This window comes from Scylla paramamosain, chromosome 2, assembly GCF_035594125.1.
Source record: "Scylla paramamosain isolate STU-SP2022 chromosome 2, ASM3559412v1, whole genome shotgun sequence".
Lineage (NCBI taxonomy): Eukaryota > Metazoa > Arthropoda > Malacostraca > Decapoda > Portunidae > Scylla > Scylla paramamosain.
The window spans coordinates 1,318,003-1,338,714 of NC_087152.1; the positions used below are offsets into that span (position 1 = coordinate 1,318,003).

General features: G+C 39.8%; 1 protein-coding gene and 1 long non-coding RNA gene across 3 annotated transcripts in view; one reads left to right on the top strand and one right to left on the bottom strand.

Annotated features, from left to right (window-relative positions):
- The window catches only part of LOC135107996 (uncharacterized), a 145,078-nt gene that overhangs the window by 114,812 nt on the left and 9,554 nt on the right, over nucleotides 1-20,712 (bottom strand). The gene's annotated exons all lie outside the window — the stretch shown is intronic.
- On the top strand, nucleotides 4,912-12,140 carry LOC135106410 (uncharacterized). 2 transcript variants are annotated; one of them, XM_064015411.1, is made up of 5 exons: nucleotides 4,912-5,667; nucleotides 9,258-9,609; nucleotides 10,328-10,505; nucleotides 11,640-11,707; nucleotides 11,855-12,140. In XM_064015411.1, the coding sequence occupies exons 2-5, from the start codon at nucleotides 9,280-9,282 to the stop codon at nucleotides 11,912-11,914; spliced, it is 636 nt and encodes a 211-aa protein (XP_063871481.1). In that variant the 5' UTR covers nucleotides 4,912-5,667; nucleotides 9,258-9,279; the 3' UTR covers nucleotides 11,915-12,140. The 2 variants fall into 2 exon arrangements, with proteins under 2 accessions (XP_063871481.1, XP_063871489.1); XM_064015419.1 differs by lacking the exon at nucleotides 11,640-11,707.

Here is a 20,712-nt window from a genome sequence, read left to right on the forward strand (position 1 = left end):
TACGCTCCGCTATTGTATTCAGCCTTCTCGCGTTTCCTCACACCTCTTCCTTCTCTAAACACCGCCTTATCCCACCTACGTGTGCTAAATACAATGGTTGAGGGAATGAGTGGGGAAAAAAAGTGTTAACTGCATAAGAACAAATTTACATAGAATATGAGGAAAATAATTAAAAGTCATACGTGTTTTCAAAGGTGTTTTCATTATCAAGTGACAGCTTAACGATTATGTACCATCAAGGGGAAACAATTGCAAGAGCCCAACTAATCATCCCTGTGGTCTTTGAAAAATCTTTATGCGAGAACAATGCGTTTAAAAATACGGACCTCTGTGTTTGTGACCGAGATGCGTAACAAACACCTAAGAGAAGGCGGTGATATAAATATGTACAGCATTCACGAAGCAAGTGCATGATGAGAGTGAAAGGAGTGTGTGTGTCGGACTCTTAAAGGTTTACAACACAGCTTGATGGATCCTGAGACCAGACTTTGACAAATGAAGTAATGTGGAAGTGGCCGGAGGATGCGGTTGATTCAAAAGTTTTCGGCCTCATCCATAAAACAATATTATGGACTTATTTCCAAACGTTTCAGTGTCTTATGTCGACTTCTGGTAAGATTTACTGTTAGTTACTGTGGTTTTTAAGGGCAATTCCATCATTCTAGCGATATATTAACGAGAATTCTGCACCATCAATGAGGAAAACACCTGTGAGAACCCGACTAATTATTTGCGGCCTTGGAAAATACTCCTGACGACAGATCAGAACGTTTAATAACACGAGCCTATGTTGTCTCATTAGCAATTAAACATTAACAAATTGAGTGGTAAGGAGAGAGTAAAGTTATTAGTTGTTTCCGCCACCTTCAGTATTCATTTATCGCATTCTTTTCACCCTAAATCTTTTAACGAATACATCTTTTAGTTACATATTCCGTTCATCTATTGCTCTGTCCAGAAAACGAGTATTTTTCGCCTCTTCTTTTGAACCATTTTAACATAAGTTCATCTGTGTGTGTGTGTGTGTGTGTGTGTGTGTGTGTGTGCAGGTAAGCAAGCATCCAGTAAGGCAGACCCGGGTGTTGGCTCGTACATTCGTCTTGATGAACACCACGACCCGTCACAAGAGCAGCCCGCGGGGAGCAATTACCTGACGGTGATCAGCGCACCTGTCGCGGATGATTCACGGACCTCGCCTGGCCACCCTAATGGACTCGTGCTCCGTGATATATGAATTCGCTCACCTGTCATCTCTACCAGATTAAGCCCTCCGCCTGCTCCCGTTCCTCTCCTGTTTTTTTTTTTTTTTTTTCTTTTTGATGCTAATAAGAAAGCAAGGCTGCCAAGAAAGGTAAAGGAGCAAATGCAAGCACCTGTAATAATATTTTTACTAACTCCGCTACGACTATTAACATTACAATCACTACTACTATTGCTGCTGCTGCTGCCACTACTACTACTGCTGCTGCTACTACTACTACTACTACGATCTTTGTTGCTATTACATATTTACTCTTATCAATGTTAATACTAATACAATGTAGCATTAATAACAATACTATAGTGTAGATATTAACTTATACATATCATTAGTGCTACATATTTTTACATTTTCGTTGAGTAATACCGCAATTTCAACCCCCCTGATACTCTCCCTTCTGTCTCCTGTGACATCATGTATCTCTTGTTGTTTACTTTGGCATTTCTAACTCTTGCCACAACCCACGTACATATATACATTGTCTTCCTCTTTATACTAGTATTTCCATTCTTTTTCCTGTCTTATTATTTATTTGTCTGTTTCTCGAGTAGAAACTTAGGTGACGAAATGCAATCCCTGCTCTCCTCTCCTCTTTCCTCTTCTCTTTCTCTCTTCTCTCTCTCTCTCTCTCTCTCTCTCTCTCTCTCTCTCTCTCTCTCTCTCTCTCTCTCTCTCTCTCTCTCTCTCTCTTCCTCCCCACCCACCAAGCTATCATTACGCTCCGCTATAGTGCTCAATCATCGCCCGTTTTCTCGCACCTCTACCTCCTCTAAGTGCCACCCCATCAACACGGACTATCTTTCTTAATTCCGCTGGGTCCTCCCTCCATCCTTCCCTCTTCCCCCTCTACTCATCTATCTCTCTTCCAGTACCTTCGTCGCACTCTTCTTTCCTTCATATTCTTCCTCAGCCGATTCCTTCGTTCTTGACTCAATTTCTTCCTTCTCTCTACTCCTTTACCACTCTATTCATCTACTTATTCAACCCTCTTCTTTCTATTAATGTATTGTCTCCACTCTTTCATCCACTCTCCTACTCCTCTTCCATCTACTCATTCATCTTTCTTTCCTCCTTCCCTCTCTTACCCTATCTAGTTTGAAAATCGTTTATATACCAAATATTGCTGTGAAATATCTTCATCTCTTTCCGCAGTTGGGATGTGTTGGTAATAAAGAAACGACTAAAAGGATGCGACTGAGTTTCTTAAAGATTTTGTTGTATTTTCTGGGTCTTTTTTATTATTATTATTTTTATCATGAAGCCTTGTTCTTTTTATCTTTATTTCATTTTTATTATTATGTATTCTATCTAGGCAGGTCTTGGGGGACTCACTGTACATGTGTTCGCTTGGCGTTTTTGTGCTCCTAAAAGCCGCCTAATGAACGAAGCTTCACCAGCGGGACATGCACACCACAGAACCGGGAAGGCAGTTCTTACGTGCGTAACAATCTGTGTAAAACATGCACTGCGCATCTAAATACAAGATTAACCGGATGAAAAAAAAGTACCGCGTGAGAAATAATGTAAAGTTAAAACACTTAATGTGTACAAAATGTCTCCAAGACAACATATCTGCTATACGAACAGGCACGTGTGAGAATCAGAACCTGTATGTACTTACGAGTATGCTAACGATGTCTTGTATTTGCATAGCGTCAGGGCTGCGTCCCGCCGCCCATCCACGCCTCTCACGCCTCATTGCAAGGCCTCTCACCACACTAAATTTTATATACTCTTATGTACGAGTATGTGTATATGTGTGTGTGTGTGTGTGTGTGTGTGTGTGTGTGTGTGTGTGTGTGTGTGTGTGTGTGTGTGTGTGTGTGTGTGTGTGTGTGTGTGTGTGTGTGTGTGTGTGTGTGTGTGTGTGTGTGTGTGTGTGTGTGTGTGTGTGTGTTTCTACAAATATATATATAGAGAGAGAGAGAGAGAGAGAGAGAGAGAGAGAGAGAGAGAGAGAGAGAGAGAGAGAGAGAGAGAGAGAGAGAGAGAGAGAATTACAACTGATGCGCACCTCAATGACATGCAGCGCCTCAACATTATCGTGAGAGTAGTATGATTAGATTAGGTTAGGTTAAATTAGGTCAGGTTAGACAATGGCACACAAATGGAAAAAGCCAGGCTGCCATCATCTGCCAGCAAGCTCACAGGGACAGGAGTGTTTTCAGTTTGGGCGTTGAATCACGCGTTCAATTTTTCAAAACACTTATATAATTTGATCTGATCACTGCTAACTGAACAAACTGATGCACTACCGGGGATTCGAACATAGCTGAGAAATGGCATATATGTACTGAGTTATCATTTATTCTGGCATTCCCTAGATATTGACTCAGGTGGAGACAGACTAGAGCTGCGCTTTGGACACACCAGACACACACACACACACGTATGAAGACAGCAAAGTGTAAGAAAGTAATTTATGCCGAGGTCAGGGAGTCCACGAGAGAGCCGAGGATGGTAAAGACAGAAGTGAATTAAAAGCAGTGAGTGACTAGCAAGAAGAAACAAAAAGAGATGAAAGATTAACAGTAAGAAACTATGGGAGAGATGAAAATGAAAGTCGTCGATGATACTAACCAAAATAATAAAGGCTGGGGAATATTACGAATACTAATGAGGAGAAGAAGGACGACGAGAAAGGAAGATGCGCCGGCAGAGGATGATGCAAGGAGAGAAAAGGTGAGGGGGAAGATGAGGCAGGAATAGCACTAGACAAGTGATGGAGAGGAAGGGGGAGGGAAGGGCAGCATACATGATGAGAAGAGGAGGGGGAGGAAGAAAGAGAGGGAGATGATATGCCGGTATCATGCTCATTATTTGCATATCTATGAGATGAAAGGATCAAGCAAGTCTGCATCTCACGGTGGTGGCGAGGAGGGCGGAGAGGGCACGGAGACAGAAAAAGGAGGCTGAGAGGGAGGAAAAAAAAAAAGTGAAGAGATAGAACCACGAGAGGGAGGGGAGGAGACTGAGGAGATCGAAGAGGACGAGATGACGAGATGGATCAATAACAAGTGGATGAGAAGCATATTGGAAATGATGAAGTGACAAGGACGCGAAGAGAAAAGAGGAGAAAGGCTCAGATGAGTGGGAGTAAGAGGAGGAGGAGGAGGAGCAACTGCTGCAAAAGAGCAAGAGGTTAGCGTTAAAAGTCAAGTAAACAAATAAATAAAATGTATCAAATAAGAAAGAACAGAACGAAAAATATATATGGTAAAATGCAAAAAAAACTAATAGCATATTGGTAATAATAATAATAATAATAATAATAACAACAACAACAATAACAATAGCGATACATAGATGAATAACTATACAAATAAGTAAACAAATAAATAAATTATATAAAGGTACTAGGCCTTACAGGCGCCCGAGAGTGTAAGAAAGGCAGGAAAAGTGAGTGGCGAGTGTGTGGGGCGACACTGTACCCTCCCCACGGTTTTGGAGCACAAAGTGAAAGATGGAGGCGGAAGGAAGGGCCAGTGAGCTGCGTATGCTTGACCTCTGAGTGGACGTAGGGGAAAAAAAAAAAAATGACGTTTCGGAAATAACTTGTATCATAAGTAGAGAACGTGCATCCCGTTAAGCAGCCGCGCATTACAAGGCCACGAGAGTACGTGGTATGATCGCAAGTGACACGTCCGGAAATCAGCGTTTAATTGCGTGTGTCTTAATAGAAAAAAATAGCTGATTTCCAAATTATACATCAAAGTATGACCTCGTCTAGTTCAGGAGAGTCCTTCGTATAAATGCACTGGTGTGTGTATGTGTGTGTGAGTGTTATTGCTAGTTATCTCTCTCTCTCTCTCTCTCTCTCTCTCTCTCTCTCTCTCTCTCTCTCTCTCTGTCAGTAGTTGCACAGGTCTTCAAGGGTATTTTTACGGTTTTAGTGACAGATTAACAACATTTCTACATTAATAACAGGAGAAACACCATTGAAAACCCTGATAATCATCTTTATAGCTTTGAAAAACAGTCGTGAGGAGAGAGAGAGAGAGAGAGAGTAGGAGCATTCCAGTTGAGCCTATTCTGCCCTGGTTCGTGTTTGCTGCGGTGACACGGTGCCGCACTGAGTGAAGATTGCGTTTATAATCACTTATCGGGGGTGGAGTGGGGAAAGGAGAGTCAGGAAGTGAGGATATTTATATTATTTGACATATTATTTGATAGCATGTCAACTTTTGTGTGTGTGTGCGTGTGTGTGTGTGTGTGGGTGGGTGTTGGATCAGTGACAGGTGGCGCTGGGGAGTTACCACGGCGAGCGGCTGGCTGGCTGCAGTGTTTTGGTCAGCACTGGTCAATCTTGCCCTACACGCTCTATTAACCAGTGTTTCCGTCTTCCCGACACCTTCTTCCTGCACCAAGCACCGTCAAGCATCACCAGAGAGGCACGAGTACGTAAGGTGAGTCCAGCGGGGCCAGTCTCTCCTCAGTCAGCCTTACTGCCTTCACAACACCCTAATCCTCCCTGTAGTGTCTTGTATTCGTTTATTTAGGATTCATTATTCGTTATTTAGTTTTTTTAGGGGTTAATTATTTATATTTAGGTTTTGTTTACGTCTGAGTCTGGAAAGAGTTAGAAATTTATTCAAATATTTAATGTTCGCCAATATGTAAACAAGCCCTCAGCTGTGTTATTAGCCATTATTTGCCTCGTCTCTCACTTATTGTAAGCCTAACATATCACAAGATGGATCCACATGTCTAGCCTTCATATCCGCTGGTCAGATATATCCGTCATTGCCTGGTTTTGGTGTTATATAGGAATAAATAAGGCAACATGGCCGCCGGCTCCCTCACTGAGATCGCCGCCGAGGGCCGCCATGATGGACTGGCACCTGTTCCGGCTTGTTGGTTCCAATATTTTTTTTTATTTTTCTGAATTAATTTATTTGGCTTGTATAGTAAGATTTTATGGTTTCTAAAAATATTTCGTTGCTTTTGAAGTGTTTTTCTTGCTTCAGTTAAGTAAATGTGCTGAATTTGGTGTTGTTTTTTTATGTAAATAAGGGGCAGTTTGTACGGTGAAATTTACATAGCCTGGTTTTTGGCTTTTTTATTTGAGGCTTTCATGAAGATTTTATTGCTTCAAAAAATCGTTTATGATTTTTAAAGTATGTTGCGTTCCTGTTGAGTTAAGTATGTGGAATTTGAATAGGCTTATTGTCCTGTTGAAAGTGGTGATTTTGTCATTTTTTAGCTTCTTTATTTTTTTATTGTAGCTTGTAACTAAGTGTGCATTATTTTAAAAAATAGTTCAGATTTTTTAAAATGTTTTTTTACCAGTGTAAAGTGGAATAGGTGGACTTTTCAGTGTTTTTAATGGTGTCAAAATTTCCAACACTTTTTCCATATTTCACATAATATTTCTTTATAACTACTGAGACTGGAGGTGTTTTGATATTGTGAATATTAATTAAAGTAATTGTCAAGTCAGAATATATAATGCATTCGAGCCTAGCTTCATTTTTTCTATGGGTCAATTTCAAAATCAAATACTTTACGTACGTATGGCAGCGGGGCGCCGGCACCTCGCCGGCACCTCGCCTATGACGTCATCAAGGATTCGGGACTCGGTCTGCTCCAGTGTCTCCTCAATATTTACCGTAATTTCCAGTGTTTTCCAAGTGTTTCCAGCTGTTTCTAAAGTCAGGCGTGTAGATAGTTGTAGTAGAAGGAAGAAAATAAGAGAAATGAAAGAGAAGGAAGAAATAAAAAGAAATGGAGGAGGAGGCAAAACAGGTAAACAATATTTAGCTTAGTTTCCCTTGCTGCGCTGCAGTTCTCTGTAATATTTGGTGTGTTTTGGGTGTTTTACGTATTTAGGATGTATGTAGGAATATTGTGGGGTGTTTAGTGTGTTTTGGTGGTGTTTAGGTGTGTTTTGTGTGTATATTTGCTGTTATCATTGTGTTTTGGGTGAATTTTGGGTGTTTTAAATGTGGTTTAGGATGTTTTTAGTTATATTGTAAGTGGTTTGAGTCGTGTGGGGTGTTTTGAGTATATTGTGGGATGTTTTTGTGTGTTATGGGTGTGTTTGGGGGTATATTGAGGTGTAGTGAGTTTGTTTTGGGTTTATTTTCTGTTTTAAGTGTTTCGGTGAATTTGGGTGTGTGTGTCTGGTCTTTTGAGGTGTATTTGATTATGTGCAAGTAGTTTTGGGTCTTTAAGGGTGTGTTTGTGGCGTGTTTGTTGTGTTGAGTGGTGCTTTAAGTGTGTTTTGGATGTTTCGATGTTTTTTGGGTGTGTTTGATGAGTTTTGAGGTGTTGTAGTGTATTTTGGGTGTTTTAAATCTTTTGAGTGTGTTTGAATGAGTTTTAGGTATATTGGGGTGCTTTGAGTATGCTTTGGATAAATTTAGCGTGGTGGGGATGGGTTATTTGGATATTTTTAGATGTTACGGGGTGTTTTGAGTGAATATTCAATATTTGGTTGTGTTTAGGTGAGTATAGTGGGTATTTTGGGGTGTTGTGATGTGTTTTGGTTGTGTTTTGGATGTTTTGAGTGTATTTTGAGTGTGTTTTGATAAGTTTTGTTGCATGTAGGGATGCTGAGTGTTATATATATATATATATATATATATATATATATATATATATATATATATATATATATATATATATATATATATATATATATATATATATATAATGGGAAGGCAATGAGAAGAGGGACAAAAGAACATGGGATGCACCGCCTGTGTTCATACCGGGATCTGATGTCAGTTCTTGTGAAGGGCCAGAATGCATATTCCTGAAGTCTGGAAGGAGTCGTCCGCCAGCCTGTATGGACACTAGGCTGTAGCTCCAAAACTAACTGTAGGATTCTCTCTAAAATAGTCTCATTGAGGTTCTCGGACAAAATTACCTATACGTAACTTAATCTAACCTAACCTAACCACTACAAGAGTAAATGGGCCGAAACATTACCAGACTTCGGGAATATGCCTCCAGAGGGATACGGGTTAAGGTCGCTTCACACACATCAGTGCCGTATTCGTTCCTTGCTGTTCAGTGCTTCAGTGTCAGTAAAAAAAAAATTCATCATTTTGGAATTCAGCGGAAGCATTTACACACGTACGGCGAAGTACCGTGTTTTGACTGAAGTGATTGTTACGTCTCCGTTCCGTGAAATGGAATATCGTCGTCACTGGTATTTTAAAAATTTTCACGGATGTCGGACAAGTGTTTGAAATAAAATAGAAGAAATTGAAATGGTGATAAATACTCTTTTTAATTGATGTAATTAATCACATTGTACATTATACTTACCAGAACACACCGCATCACACCACACCACATCATAACACACCACACCATACCACACCACACCACACATCACTGAGCGATGTCATCAAACAGTTTTTGGACATTCTTAAGTACTGGAAAATTTTTGTTTCATCATTAATTAATTCCTCATACAGAGTAGCAAAATCTCCTTCAGTTTCTCTTTTTCTTCCACGTTTCATGTACCCACTTTTCTTTTCTTTATTTTTTGTTAAGCAAGCATCTTGCTCTTCATCAAGAATTATGACAATCATAGCCAACTCCACGTCTGAAAGGATATGTGTGCATAGACGTCACGAAAGTGACATGGATATCACTGACACTATACGATACTAATACGGCACTGATAGGTGTGAAACCACCTTTGAGTGTACTATTCAGATAGTGTACCCACTATCTGCCAATTTCACTGGGACAAAAGCACAATTAGGTGATTGTTAAGAACAACAACAATAATAATAATAATAATAATAATAATAATAATAATAATAATAATAATATAATAAAAGGAGTTAAGCCATCTATATAGTTAGCTAGATTGATATCATTATTATTGTTATCATCATTATTACATATCAAGGTATTGTGACATTATTATTAATGATATGTTATTATTATTATTATTATTATTATTATTATTATTATTATCATTATTATTATTATTATTATTATTATTGTTATTATTATTATCATTATCATATTTCAGCTATCCAACATCAGAACAGTATATGAATATGGCAAATGCTGTTTTGACATCATTTCCTGCCATCCTGAGAAACAGTGATCTCAAGGAGCATGAATTGCAGCTGCAATGGAAATTGCACATCCAGCACAAGTTTCAGAATTCAAGAAAGAGGCAGGATTCCTCATTGACTGAGGTGACGTCAAGGAAAAAGAAGATCCCTTGCATAGTGCCAAAAGAGACTACATGTCCACTGATGTATGGAGTAAAGGCTTACCTTCCACCAAGGCCCCATTCAGAAGATGATGAGTCATTAGAGAGACATAGACAGTGGCTTGCTCTACATTGGATGAAGAAAGATCCCGAGTTAGATAAGGTATGTGATATTTGTACGCTTGATTTATCTTTTTTTTATATTTCAGAGACTTCTTTACTGGTGTTGTTTAAAAATACCTGCTCTTATGTAAGCAATTTCAATGGTACTGGTGGATAGCCACTGAAAAATGATGCTTGTATATATATATATATATATATATATATATATATATATATATATATATATATATATATATATATATATATATATATATATATATATATATATATATATATATATATATATATATATATATATATATATATATATATGAGGGAGAGAGGGAGGCTGGCGGGACAGTCAACTTATGAAAACTAATTTTACTTTAATGATTTTCCTCAGGCTGAACGCCTCATGCAGTTGACACTCTCTGAGAGACGCAAAAAAATAATCAATGGGAACATTCTTGTAGCAGAAATCCTGAGCTTGTACCCATGGATTCAGACTTTTGATGGCATAAGTGTGTATATATGTACACTTTATGGATTTTGCTACATATTGTTACTAATTGTCAACTTTATTTGTAGGGCTATAATGTATATAGCTATTTATATTTTATAGTAGGTAATTGATATTTAACTACTGGTACTTCCATTCTCCCTCTCAGGCTCAAAGGCCTCAGTGACGGGAGTTAAGCACTCATAACTAAGTACAGTTATTGCAGATGCTCATCTCTGTAACCTTCACTTATAATTATTTGATGCTTATATCTTTACAGATAATCAAGGAGTTCCTGAGATTAGAACCACAAGTGGATGAACCAGACCTAAGAGTAGCAGTTTTGAAAGGGCTGGAGAAATATAGGCTCCCAATAATTGCCATTCTCAAAAAAAGAAAAGCAGTTCCTCTGTATATGGAAACCTTACTTGAACTCTATGACCACGATGAAAGTCAATGTGAGTAATGTCTAGTTCAATTTGTTCATTTCAGTAGCTGGTAGCAATTTAATATATGTATCTTTTCATCATTAGCAATGCATCTTTCACTTTTATAAGCCTAGTATTCATGAAACTATGCTGCATGCAAAAACCAAACATTGTATTAAGCATGAGCTATCTAAAACTGTAATGCTTGCACCAGTTTCTATAAAGGTACTAATTTAATTGTTAAATTCCTGCTCTTCTATCAAATTTTTGGCTGAGTGCTATGGCTAAATAATTGTTTGCAGCATAAGTGATGTTAAAGATTTTAATAGGTGTAAAGCATCTCTCTCTCTCTCTCTCTCTCTCTCTCTCTCTCTCTCTCTCTCTCTCTCTCTCTCGTAAGGAAAGACATTATTTCTAGTGTAAATAAACCCAATAGGCTGTCCAATTTGAAATTTAAAATGTAAATATTATCAATCTTTTTAGAAATGTTAGCTGCATCCTCTTCCCTCGCAGTCCAATAAGACAGGTCACTAATTCATGTGGAGATAGAATTCTTGGAGTCACCTTTGCCAGCACTAGCGCAAGTACAAACAGTCTGATAAAGATTTCTTCCATGGTTGTGATGAAGTTCAGGACTTCTCACACTGTTTTGGTGGATATGATGAGAAGAATCGGGAGTTCGGAACATCAGTGCGTTATGTCGGGGCATGTAGGTTCGGCTGGGGTTTTCTTTCTTTCTTTTTTTTTTTTTTTCGATCAGTACTCATCATATTCTTACGAGGACTTGCTAGGCAAAGCATTATTGTATTATGATATTACCCAAATAGTGTCTCAAGTAAAAAACATACCCGCATACTCGTACAAAAGATTTGCTGCTGTGACACAAAGGACAAAAATCATTAGTATACTGGTCGTTCTGAGCATTCAATCAAAATGCTTGTCATTCATATAATTAGTAGAACCATCGAGGAGCTTTATTTTTGTTAATTCTTATGTGATAAAGCAATAATTACAGGAGACTTTTAAAAGATTAGTACTCAAATTAGTGGACTGTCCTATTGGATGTGACCATATCTTCATTTTTTCCTTACACAGTTAATTTTCTTTTGTTTATTTGATTTACTTATTATCATATTTATTTATATATTTATTTATTTGCACCAGATGCTTGCTTAGTTATATTGGGGTTACTTCACCTGCTTGGAGAAAGGAAAGACTCCATTTTTGCTAAGGTTAAATTTCAGTACCTTTGATTTTAGAGTGGTGTGTATATATTGAAATTTCTGAATATATTATCACCTTAAGATATACATCTACATATAAATTTTATTTTAATGTCAAAATGTTATTAATGTTTACACTATTATTTCTTCCTTAAGGTACCAGAAGAAGAACTAAGAACAGGGCAGTCTAGTGTGTATTTGATGGTGCACCTGTAGCTGAACCAACATGTATTTCTATGGCTGTAGTCTCATTGGTAGCAGGGCTTTGTGTTTAATATTGAACACCCAAAAATTTGTGAACATTTCCTCCATTTCACAACATCCCATCTCTTAGGTATCAAGTATGACAAAGGTAACACTTCAAAAACAAGATCTCTACTTGTAAAACTCAATGAAGTAAAGACAGAATTGAGCTACAAAAATGCATAAATCTACTTCCAAATATATTCAACTCCACACATAATGCCTTCTCTTCTCTCTCTCTCTCTCTCTCTCTCTCTCTCTCTCTCTCTCTCTCTCTTCTCTCTCTCTCTCTCTCTCTCTCTCTCTCTCTCTCTCTCTCTCTCTCTCTCTCTCTCTCTCTCTCTCTCTCTCTGTCACACACAAACACACACACACACACACACACACTAGTCAATTACCAGTTAAAGATTAATCAGTGAAATAAATACATAACATTATGTTAATAAGTTTTCTAAAAGGAAAAGGAAATACTTGTACTTCCCCTTCCCACCAACCCAGTATTCATGAAATCTTACTGAATTGTTATCTTATGATATATATATATATATATATATATTTATATATATATATATATATATATATATATATATATATATATATATATATATATATATATATTATATATATATATATATATATATTATATATATATATATATATATATATATATATATATATATATATATAATGAATGGAGAGTAGACACACTCTCTCTCTCTCTCTCTCTCTCTCTCTCTCTCTCTCTCTCTCTCTCTCTCTCTCTCTCTCTCTCTCTCTCTCTCTCTCTCTCTCTCTCTCTCTCTCTCTCTCTCTCTCTCTCTCTCTCTCTCTCCAAATTGGGAAGTATTTTTTCATGTACCATATGATGCATATATATTTATTTTTTTTTATATGCATTTTTACCTTTTTTTTCTTATTTCTCTGTGTTATTGCAAGTGATACGTGAAGCTTCTTTATTACTGTTCTGAGCATTTCTGTAGATTTGTTTAGTTAGTATATCCCATAGAAATACTCATTTTCTTTTTTTGTGTGGCTTTAAAGGATTAATGGTGACATATGGATATGATCTGGGTTAAAAACTTGTACAAATAAGGTTAAATGTCTATTTTTGCACTGGTTGTTTCCCTAAGTTTCTTAAAAGTACTGTGATATAATGATTAGCAGTGGACTAATTAATTATTCTTTACAGGGTCTGTAACTCCTTACATTTAATTTATGTTAACTTTACTTACATATTTTTTCATTTAGTTTATGAATGGGAGGAAGGTTTAATATTCATATCTTAAGAGATGCTTACTTTCTTTTTCACATTGCAAGTTTTAGTGATTAATACTCACAAATGTGTATTATTTACTTAATGGCTTGTCAAAACAGGTTGTTTTTGTGTTGCTTTTTTTTTCTCATGCTAGGATGAAGTGTTACTAATGGAGTTTATTTTTTACATCTGTTTTATATATCATTACAGTTTTGAGGGGAGCTTTCTGTTAAATGTTCAAGTGAAAAGTATATTATACTATAGATGATAAAAATTATAGTGTTTATTTTATTTTATTTTTTTTTTAATGCAATGAAATGGAGGGAACATTTAATTGTATATGAATATACTGAATTTATTACCTATTCTTTCCCTAACCTTGAGACAGCAGTAGCTAGCTGCTAGTATTAAAGGTACTAATGATTCATCATCTGCCTAAGAAAGACTAACTAATTAGTCATTTAATTGACTAACCTATGATCCACTTTACTAATGTGGTTAGTAGAAGCAGTAGTGAATAGTATGAAGGCATTAGTCAGATATATTTGAGTAAGACCATACTCAGGTTGAGTGCTCAGTTAGTCACAAATTGACTAACATTATGTTAGTCACTGTGACTAATGCTGCCACTCGTTCTAGACCCCATGGGTTTTACTAAGAAAAGTTAGTCAGCACGACTAACTTTGGTTTTGTGTGTTAACAGATAACAAGATTTCTTGACTGGAATCAGTACACGAATTTTAACAAATTACAAACCAGGAAAAGGACGACTATGGTGACGACGATGACGACGGCGACAAGGAAGAGGACAACTACGAAAAAGGACAGCGACAATAAAAAAAACTACGATGACAACAACAACGACGACGAGAAGGAGGCAATGACAAGATAAAAAAAAAACTAAGAGGTGGAGTAAAAGGAAAAAAAAAAGATCAAGGACTAAGAAGAAGAGAGGAAACATAAAAACATCGTGAGACTCTACAAGAACACAATACAAGACAGATGAGCAATCGAGCAAAGCACACCAACAACACCAACCATAAATCAATAGCCCGATAGACAGCACCACACAGCAGCGGCAGCATCATCAGGTCCCGCACACACACACACACACACACACACACACACACACACTCCCAGAACAAGTGCGTGCAGCATAAATCAAGCACAACCGAGGAAACAGAGGAGCATCGTTCATTACCAGACTCCCACATGAGCGGACGCACAGTACAAATGGTATAAAAATCGTGTAAATTGACAGCTAATTATAGAGGAAATGCAAACCTCATGATAAGTGTGTGTGTGTGTGTGTGTGTGTGTGTGTGTGTATTTTTATCCATCTGTCTCGCTCTGTTAGCTTTTTTCCTTTCTTTGCTTCTCTCTTTTTGTCAGTTTATTTTTCTGGCTGTCTGTCTGCCTGTTTATCTGTCTTTTCCTTGTCTTTTCTCTTTCGTATTTCAGTCTCGATTTTCGCGTGTTTGTTTCCCTTCTCTTTTCTTTCACCTCCTGTGCTAGCAGTTATATTTTTTATTATGCATTGCCAATATTTGCTTCTTTGAATTGTTTGCCACTTGCGTGTAGTTTTTATTGGAGGCTTAAAAAATTTGATTTCTCCACTCAGCCTCTATTTATTTTCATTTTATTATCTGACACTGTAATCTGTAGGCTGAATAAAGCATCTGACTCTCTCTCTCTCTCTCTCTCTCTCTCTCTCTCTCTCTCTCTCTCTCTCTCTCTCTCTCTCTCTCTCTCTCTCTCATCCATCACTGCAGTACCACAAAGCGTACACTCATGACATCCCCTCAAGTCTGACACTCTCTCATCTCCGGGTGATTGCCAGCACAGGTGAGGATATTGATTAGAGGCACCACCTTGCGTCCCAACTCTCCATATATAGAAAGCAAGTTAATCCCGACTAATCCACCTCACCACCTTCCCTCTTTCACCTCGACGCCCCCGACCATCTTTCCCTTTCCCTTCTCTTCCCTTCCTCCCTCCCTTTCCCTCTCCCTCTCGTCAGCCAGACCCCATCCCAGAGGTGGCGAGAGCAAGTACTACCAGGGAAGAGTTGTCAATCCGCTTCAAGGTAAAAAAAATAATAGAGGTTCGGATTGCAAGGTCCGAGATTTTTTTTTTTTTTTTGTAGGAATATTTAGCGCAAGTTTTCTTTTTCTCTTTTTTTTTTTTTTTTTTTTTGCTTCTTTTTAATCTGCAAGGGAAATGGGTGAGGGGAAGGGTCAAGGCTTAGGAGTGAGAACCTAATATTTGGGAAAGTGGCATAAAAGACAGCGGCTTTGCAGATCCGTGTGGGAAAAAAATGTATACTGGTGAAATCAAAACAAAAAATGGGATAAGCGGGCTGGTGTTTGATGGAAGGAGAGAGAGAGAGAGAGAGAGAGAGAGAGAGAGAGATATCAAGGAAAGAAAGAGCTACACTAAACCTATTGCTGTTCCTGTGAAGAATGAAAGCCAGCATCCAATGAAGAATTTGCGACTTTCAAGAATCTTTCAACCAGAAATTCACAAGGTGGAGGATCGAGCGGAGGCTAAGTAAAGGATAGAGTGGATCTTGCAACACGGGGCCCAGTGGAGTGAGAGGGGACGGGGGAGGGAAAGACGTTAGAGAGAGACGGTGGGAATGAAGAGAGAGTGGAAGAAGAGGGGAGAAGAATCAGGTGTAGAAACAAAAAAAGGCAACTTACAGATGAGGTAGTTGTGGATGGGGGGTGAGAAATGAGTGGAAGGGGGGAGAAATGAGTGGAAAGAGAGGGAGAAAGACAGCCAGAGAGAGGAAGAAAGGAGGGTGGAGGAACAATGGCGAGGAAAGCCTTAGAACAATGGGTACGCAACTAAAGGGAGGAAAAGAGATAAAAAAATAAAAAAAAGGGGTGATCACCTATCAATAACTCCTTATACTTTGCATGCTTGAGATCAGAGCGATACGGAAACAATCTCCCGAGCTGCCCCGCCCTCACCCCCACCACTATCAGCGCCCGTGTTCCCCCTCCCCTCCAGTACCCCCGCGGTAGCCAGATTTGCGATAGTCTCTCGTTAACGGCGCCTATTTCACGAGCCAGCAAGCAGCACGTCTCCCGGAACAGCGATTGTGGTGATAACCCTTGATGGAGAGCTGCTGCTGCTGCTGTTTCTGCGGTGGCGCGGTGTTGAGAAGGCGCTGCGCCAGGTGTCTGTCCAACTGTGTCCGGCCTGGCTATCTCCTGCCCATCCCGAAACCTCCACATGTGTGTGTGTGTGTGTGTGTGTGTGTGTGTGTGTGTGTGTGTTTGTGTTTGCCTAGTTGTAACATACAGGATTTGAATAATGTATTGTTCTGATTCCATGCTCTGATTTTATTCCAATCTAGTCATGAAGTCGTGCATGTTCTTTGCACACACTACCTCAACACTCCACCTCATTCTAAGTGAGTGTGTGTGTGTATGTGTGTGTGTGGAAAAGGTAAATTAAGCTCTCAGCAAAACCTCGACCAAGCTCCTGGTGAGAAACGATAATGTATACATGGATATTCTGAACTCTTCCAGTGAAAAAAGATAAGAATACCTGAAAGAATAAAAAAAAAAAAAACTGTGCACAAGAAGTGGGTGAGGAGCAAAAAATGAAAACATGGGTGCTATGGACATTAGTGTAACAGTTCCTCGACACTGCAGGGGATGTATTCGGAAGTGAAGGAAAAAAATGCTATCATCAAACAATTTTTTCCTTCAATAACGAGAACAGAATTAGTATGTACAGCTTATAATGTCCTCCTACGTGTCACATAACTTACGATATAAAGCGATGGACAGAAATAGCAAGACCTTGAATACCGCACCATAAGTAGCTGAGAGAACCATGTAAGTGTCACCTTGACGCTCCGTGCTTGTGATGCAGTGGCAGCCGTGCGTCGCCTCAGTAGTGGCAGCATTGTATGGACTGATTTAGTAAGCTCTCTCGCTCTCTTGCTCTCATACATGTGTGTCTGTGTGTGTGTGTCTGTGTGTGTGTGTGTCTGTGTGTGTGTGTGTGTGTGTGTGTCTTTGTGTGTGTCTGTGTGTGTGTGTGGAAAGAGAGAGAGAGAGAGAGAGAGAGAGAGAGAGAGAGAGAGAGAGAGAGAGAGAGAGAGAGAGAGAGAGAGAGAGAGAGGGGGGAAGGGGGAGAATATGAGAGCCAGACATAAATTCTATAAACGAGATTGAATTCTTGAAACATTTAAGAACAATCATACAACTCTAGACACATATATTTCTTTTTAATCCAAACTGTTTTGGAGCCAAGGAACAATAAAATCTACGGAATGAAAATGAACGATGGACTTCAACTTAAGAGCTTGTGAGATTTGTAAGAAACATAGTATATGATTATAATGCAAAGATATATTTACTGTAAATATCACGACTCCTGATAATATTCTTAATCTTGGCTTCGGGTTAACTTACCTCTGATGGCTTCTCTATTTGATGACTTCTCTATTCCAACAAAAAGGTCTCGCGTAAATTTATCATATACTTCTGAAAGCCACCACCAACAAGACAAGGAGTGATCTAATAGTTTAGAACATTTATTGCCTTTTAATATCAGCTCAATGAAACCCTCTAGGTCTCATCACATACGGTAACGTGTCATTCTTTCGAAAACCTAAAAATAGCTTCTTTACGTCTTAATATCGCAAGTGCCGGTTAAAGGATCAAAAGGGACTCTTGAAGGAGAAACTGACACTTCAGACTATATGTTCAGGTAACGAAGGTTTGGTCATTCACTTCTATGCAACTTTCACCAAAAATAAATTCCATCAACGAAGATTCCTCACGAAACGTTTCACCATCCCAAATCCGCCCATGCTATGAAACTGACACCTAACCTAATATGATATAAAGAAATCCAGCTTAATTTAACGTAATCTATAATGGGGTCTTGTTTCGGGTGGAATCTTGTTGGTGGAACGATCGTGTGGGGAATCTATCTGGGGGAACTCACTCTGTACGTGGTCACTCGCATACCACAGGGCTTCTTAAAATTTCACTAAAAAGCTAACGGTCTGCAACTCCATCACCATCAACATTTAATATACGCCATTTAGTCCTTTATGTTTATTTTATATCCTTATAAAGAATACTCTCACATATGTATTCTTTTGCTGCTTCAAGGTCATCTTTTATAAATAAATAAACAAATAATAATGCCATATTTGCACTACAGGTGATTAGGCAGCATTTTGTCGACAGATTTCTAAAACTTGGACAAAGTGACGGTCATTTTTCAATAAGATAACTTGCGCGGACGGTAGCGTACGAGAGAGAGAGAGAGAGAGAGAGAGAGAGAGAGAGAGAGAGAGAGAGAGAGAGAGAGAGAGAGAGAAATATAGTCAGTGATAAGTGATGAGAACTAGAAACATCAACAGTCTAACTACACTACACACCACACTGATTCTCCTTCCCATTCCATCACTGTCCTTGGCCTCCTTTCCAGCGTCTTGCAGCTCACCTCACCCCCCACCGCTACCCTGTCACATCCCACTCTCATATCCACTGCTGTCCTGGGTACCGTCCCCCTTACACCCAAGATAGAAAAACTTGGCTACCTACACACCGATGCGTCACCTAATCGCTATAGTTATAAGATTGTCAGATGCTCAAGAGGGTAAATACTCAAGAGGGTAAATATTAAGTTGAAATCGGGAAATGAGTGATAAGATGCAGTATATACATGGAAGTCAGTGCCGCATCTCCCGGGCCGTCACCTCACCCTCACATCACGAACACCTGCCCAAGAATCGCCGCGTCAAGCAAGTCTCGAAGCTGTCACCACGCTGGACGGGGTCTCACATACACACACACACATATAAGAGCGGTGTTTATTTTCCCTTCCTAATACAAACACGAACGGCTCCTTTTCTCTCTCATTGCCTCTCTTATCATGCCCGTGACGACACCCGTGCAGAATCGCAAATAACCCCTTAAGCGGCACACACGACGCACCAACGGTAATGGCATGAGGAGGCCAAAGGACACGTGGACGGGAGAGAGAGAGAGAGAGAGAGAGAGAGAGAGAGAGAGAGAGAGAGAGAGAGAGAGAGAGAGAGAGAGAGAGAGAGAGAGAGAGAGAGAGGCAGACGGATTCAAAGGAACAGACAAATACACAAGGAGACAAACAAACAGACAGGCAGGCAGACAGACAAACAGAAAGGCCTCTCTCTCTCTCTCTCTCTCTCTCTCTCTCTCTCTCTCTCTCTCTCTCTCTCTCTCTCTCTCTCTCTCTCTCTCTCTCTCTCTCTCTCTCTCTCTCTCTCAGCAAGAGGAGCCATGATGCTGGCTTTCATACGCTGCGCCTCTACAGTTGACGTTAATCTGAATACTTCAGGAAGCATAGGATCATCAAGTACTCGTATGTGTCCCCAAGTGTTTGCCAGAAAGATAATACTCTCATACTTTCCCACTCGTGTGTTACTCGTCGCTGTCACCACTTCAGGCATCATAGGTACTTCAGAAGACCGCTATACACAATGCATGTATCAGAAACTACAACACCACCACCACCACCACCACCACCACCACCACCACCACACACACACACACACACACACACACACATATATATATATATAGAGAGAGAGAGAGAGAGAGAGAGAGAGAGAGAGAGAGAGAGAGAGAGAGAGAGAGAGAGAGAGAGAGAGAGAGAGAGAGAGAGAGAGAGAGAGAGAGAGAATATTAATATACCTCGGTTAAGGTATGAAATGCTGAAAACAATAGAGTCATTACAAGTCAAAATAGAGTAAAAAAAATAAATAGAACTATACAAGAGATTATTCCAAACCCCTGATTAACGAAGCTTTGCCAAAGACTAATCCTGCTTTCGGCCTTCTGTCAGCATCAAGCAGCTGCAGTGCCGCAATCATAGCGGCGGAGGCAACAGGAACGAACAGATGAACCTGCTGATCCAGTCTCCGTTATTTGCAGAAACACGCCCAGTGTTTGGCTGAGCTGGTCGGGCGCCAGTCGGCTCTTGAGGCTCGTCATGACTTGAGAGAGGCGGGTCAGGGAGCAGCGGCGCCTCGGGTTGACTGGGGAGGCACAGCTTGGCCACCTTGCACAGAGGGAGCATCAGGGAGGCATGTTCGCAGCATGACAAGGACGCCCAAGCTGTACACGTCGCCCGAGGCAAACACCGGTCACTGCAGTATCACATCTGACGCCAACCACTTGCTGTGGCTCCACGTTGGCTTGCTTTCCTCTCCCTCGTCCTCGCTCAAGTCACCACCGTGCACGATCTCGGGCTTCTGAGACGGCACGCTCCACTCCACGAAGCTCTATGTGTCTGTGTTACTCGGGTACCTAAGCAGCAACTCGGCGGCGACTGTCCGAAGCGACACGCCAAGCCGAGGTCTATGAGGTGGAACTCTGACTCACGCACGTTGCCATTAACGGTGATACGCAACGCCCTCATGTCATTTTGAACGATTCCCTTGGCGTGAATCTCCCCGATCAGGCGGGCGATGGTCACCAGCGAGTCCAGGAAGCCGCCC